We start from the raw sequence: 2,500 nt of genomic DNA on the forward strand, positions 1-2,500 counted from the left end.
AGGTTAGACACAGAAGGCACTAGGTAGGTTATACAGGTAATTAATGTAACAGGTATGCTTCAGACAGGTTCACAGGTAAGCCAGGTGAGGGGAGAAGGTCAGGTGAGGCGCTAATGAACGGAGGCCAGACAGGTGTTGGTCCTTCAGTGTGTCAGGGGGAGGTCAGACTGTCAGGGTCAATATAGAGCACTGAATAGTCTTGTGATGAAAAGTATAAGGAATTAAATAGAGAATATAAAGGATTGAATAGTGTGTAAGAGAAAATATAAAGGGGTTTAATTGTCTTTAAGGGGAATTTGATGCTTGTTAAGGGAAAATTTTAAGATATCAAGAATCTTTAAGGGGAATTGAGTTATCTGTAATGAATATAAGGAATCGAACACCCTTTTAAGAATATAAGGGAGCTGATAAGGATTTCAGGGAGTCTTTTAAGGGACTGGATGCCCGTATAAGGAAATGAACCCCACGTAAAGAAAGAATAAGGGTTCAAATAAGGGTTTTGTTAAGAATTTGGATAACTAAAGGGATTGAATTAGGGTTTTATTGACCTCTTAAGGGATCGGATCCGTATAAGGAACCGAACACCGTATAACAACAAGAACAACAAAACACCCTTTAAAGAAGAACACAAAGAGAAGGGCAACTTAAAGGATCGAACACTCTAAAATGACAACACAAAGGATTCTAACACTATACAAAGAGGATTAAATAAGAAGCTGGCATCCTACTCACCGTCTGGATGCGGCCGTCAGGAAGCACCACATTGTAGGAGCCCTGGACTGTGTTGCCGTCACTGTTCTCCTCCTGCCCGAAGTCCGTGCCGGCGTAGTCATCCTTCACGCCGTACCGGAAGTTGTACGGCACTGGTTCCTGAGAGAGGGGGCGGGGAGGTGAGTGAGAGGGAGGGAGAGTTTGGGTGGTGTGAGAGAGAGAGAGAGAGAGTTTAACGTAAGAATGGGTTTGTGTGTGTGTGTGAACGAAATGTGGATATCATGTGGATTTATACTGTATGAGTTAGTGGATTGCGTGGATATGGACGGTGGATAGCCTTGGGTAATGTGGATATCTGGCTAACTCACGGGCTTATAGGTGGGCTGGTGGTAGGGGTCAGAGGGGAGGGCCAGGGACGTGCCCACCACAGCCAGGAACACTGCCAAAACCTGTAGGAGGGTCAAGAGGGCAGGGTGAGTAAGGGTGAATGAAGGAAATTTAGAATGAGTGATGAATAAGGGTGAGTTCAGTTATAGTGAGGTGGATGAATGAAGATGAATGAGGTCACTGAAAGGCACAGGGGACACAGCAAGGGTGACTAAGAGGGGGTCTGATGGAGGTCTTCAAGTGGTACAGGGGACATAACAAGGGTGATTAAGAGGTCTGATGGAGGCTTTCAAGGGGACATAACAAGGGTGACTAAGTGGAGGTCTGATGGAGGTCTTAAAGTGGTACAGGGGACATAACAAGGGTGACTAAGAGGGGGTCTGATGGAGGTCTTCAAGTGGTACAGGGGACACAACAAGGGTGACTTAAGTAAAATTCTTAGTAATCATGGTTAGACAAAATATAACTGGTTCAAGCTTAAAAGAGTCAAAATTAAAATAGAGACAGGAAGTAACTGGTTTTGAAATAGTGGTGGATGACTGGAATAGACTCAGTAATTAGGTTGTTAGCGCTGAGTCAATAAGGAGCTTAAAAAAAAAAAAAAAGACAAGTGTATGGGTGGGAGTGACAGGTGTAAACAGACAGGTGTGTTTCATACAGGGACTGCCACGTGTAGGCCTTGTGTTTTTGCGTAAATAAAATGAATACTTGAAAAAATTAAGTTCTTGCAGTATAAATATAAACGAAAATACGAGTTAGGAAAAAATGAAGTTCTTGCAGTATAAATATAAACAAAAATACCAGTTAGGGTGAATTTGGATAAATATGATAATGACCACTGGAGAAAATACGTTTTTACAATCGAAATAAAAAAAAAAAAATAGTTTGTACGAGTGAATAAGACAAGAATGAACTACCCTGAATATAAGTGAGGAAAAATGAATGAAGATAGAATAAGTAGTTAGAAAAATTGAATTACCTTGTTCATTGTGATGCTTATCCACTGAAGGAGCAGGAGAGACTGTGTGGAGTCAGTGATGATCTACCTTTATATATCCACCCTGCCTTTCCTCCACCCCTCCACCCCCTCCACTCTTTCATTTTGCCTCCAGCCACTCCTCCCACACGTGCATCCTAGAAAGGGAGAGAGAGAGAGAGGGGGGAGTAGACACAATTCTGTTTAATCTCCCTTCCTTTCCAGTTCAGCCAGGTGTGAATGATTTTACCTGTTGCGAATGAGGGAATAAGCAACACTCTGATAAACACGGGAATAACAGGATAAAGGGGAGGAAGAAAGAGAAGTGTTTGTTGTTTGTTGTTGTTGTTGTTGTTGTTGTTGTTGTGTTCATTTTTTCATTATTTTTGTTTCATTTTGTCTTGTTTATTTATTTATTTATTTTTT

The 2,500-nt window shown here is 41.7% G+C and overlaps 1 protein-coding gene across 1 annotated transcript in view; it reads right to left on the reverse strand.

The window, feature by feature from the left end:
- The window catches only part of LOC135093946 (adhesive plaque matrix protein-like), a 10,653-nt gene that overhangs the window by 526 nt on the left and 7,627 nt on the right, over positions 1–2,500 (reverse strand). The window contains exons 5-8 of the mRNA XM_063993625.1: positions 2,226–2,232; positions 2,078–2,140; positions 1,080–1,160; positions 733–870 (exon numbers count right to left, since the gene is read on the reverse strand). Of these exons, the coding sequence (XP_063849695.1) occupies positions 733–870; positions 1,080–1,160; positions 2,078–2,140; positions 2,226–2,232 (289 nt within the window). The remainder of the gene's footprint in view (positions 1–732; positions 871–1,079; positions 1,161–2,077; positions 2,141–2,225; positions 2,233–2,500) is intronic.

The sequence above is a fragment of the Scylla paramamosain genome, chromosome 44 (assembly GCF_035594125.1).
Source record: "Scylla paramamosain isolate STU-SP2022 chromosome 44, ASM3559412v1, whole genome shotgun sequence".
Taxonomy (NCBI): Eukaryota; Metazoa; Arthropoda; class Malacostraca; order Decapoda; family Portunidae; genus Scylla; species Scylla paramamosain.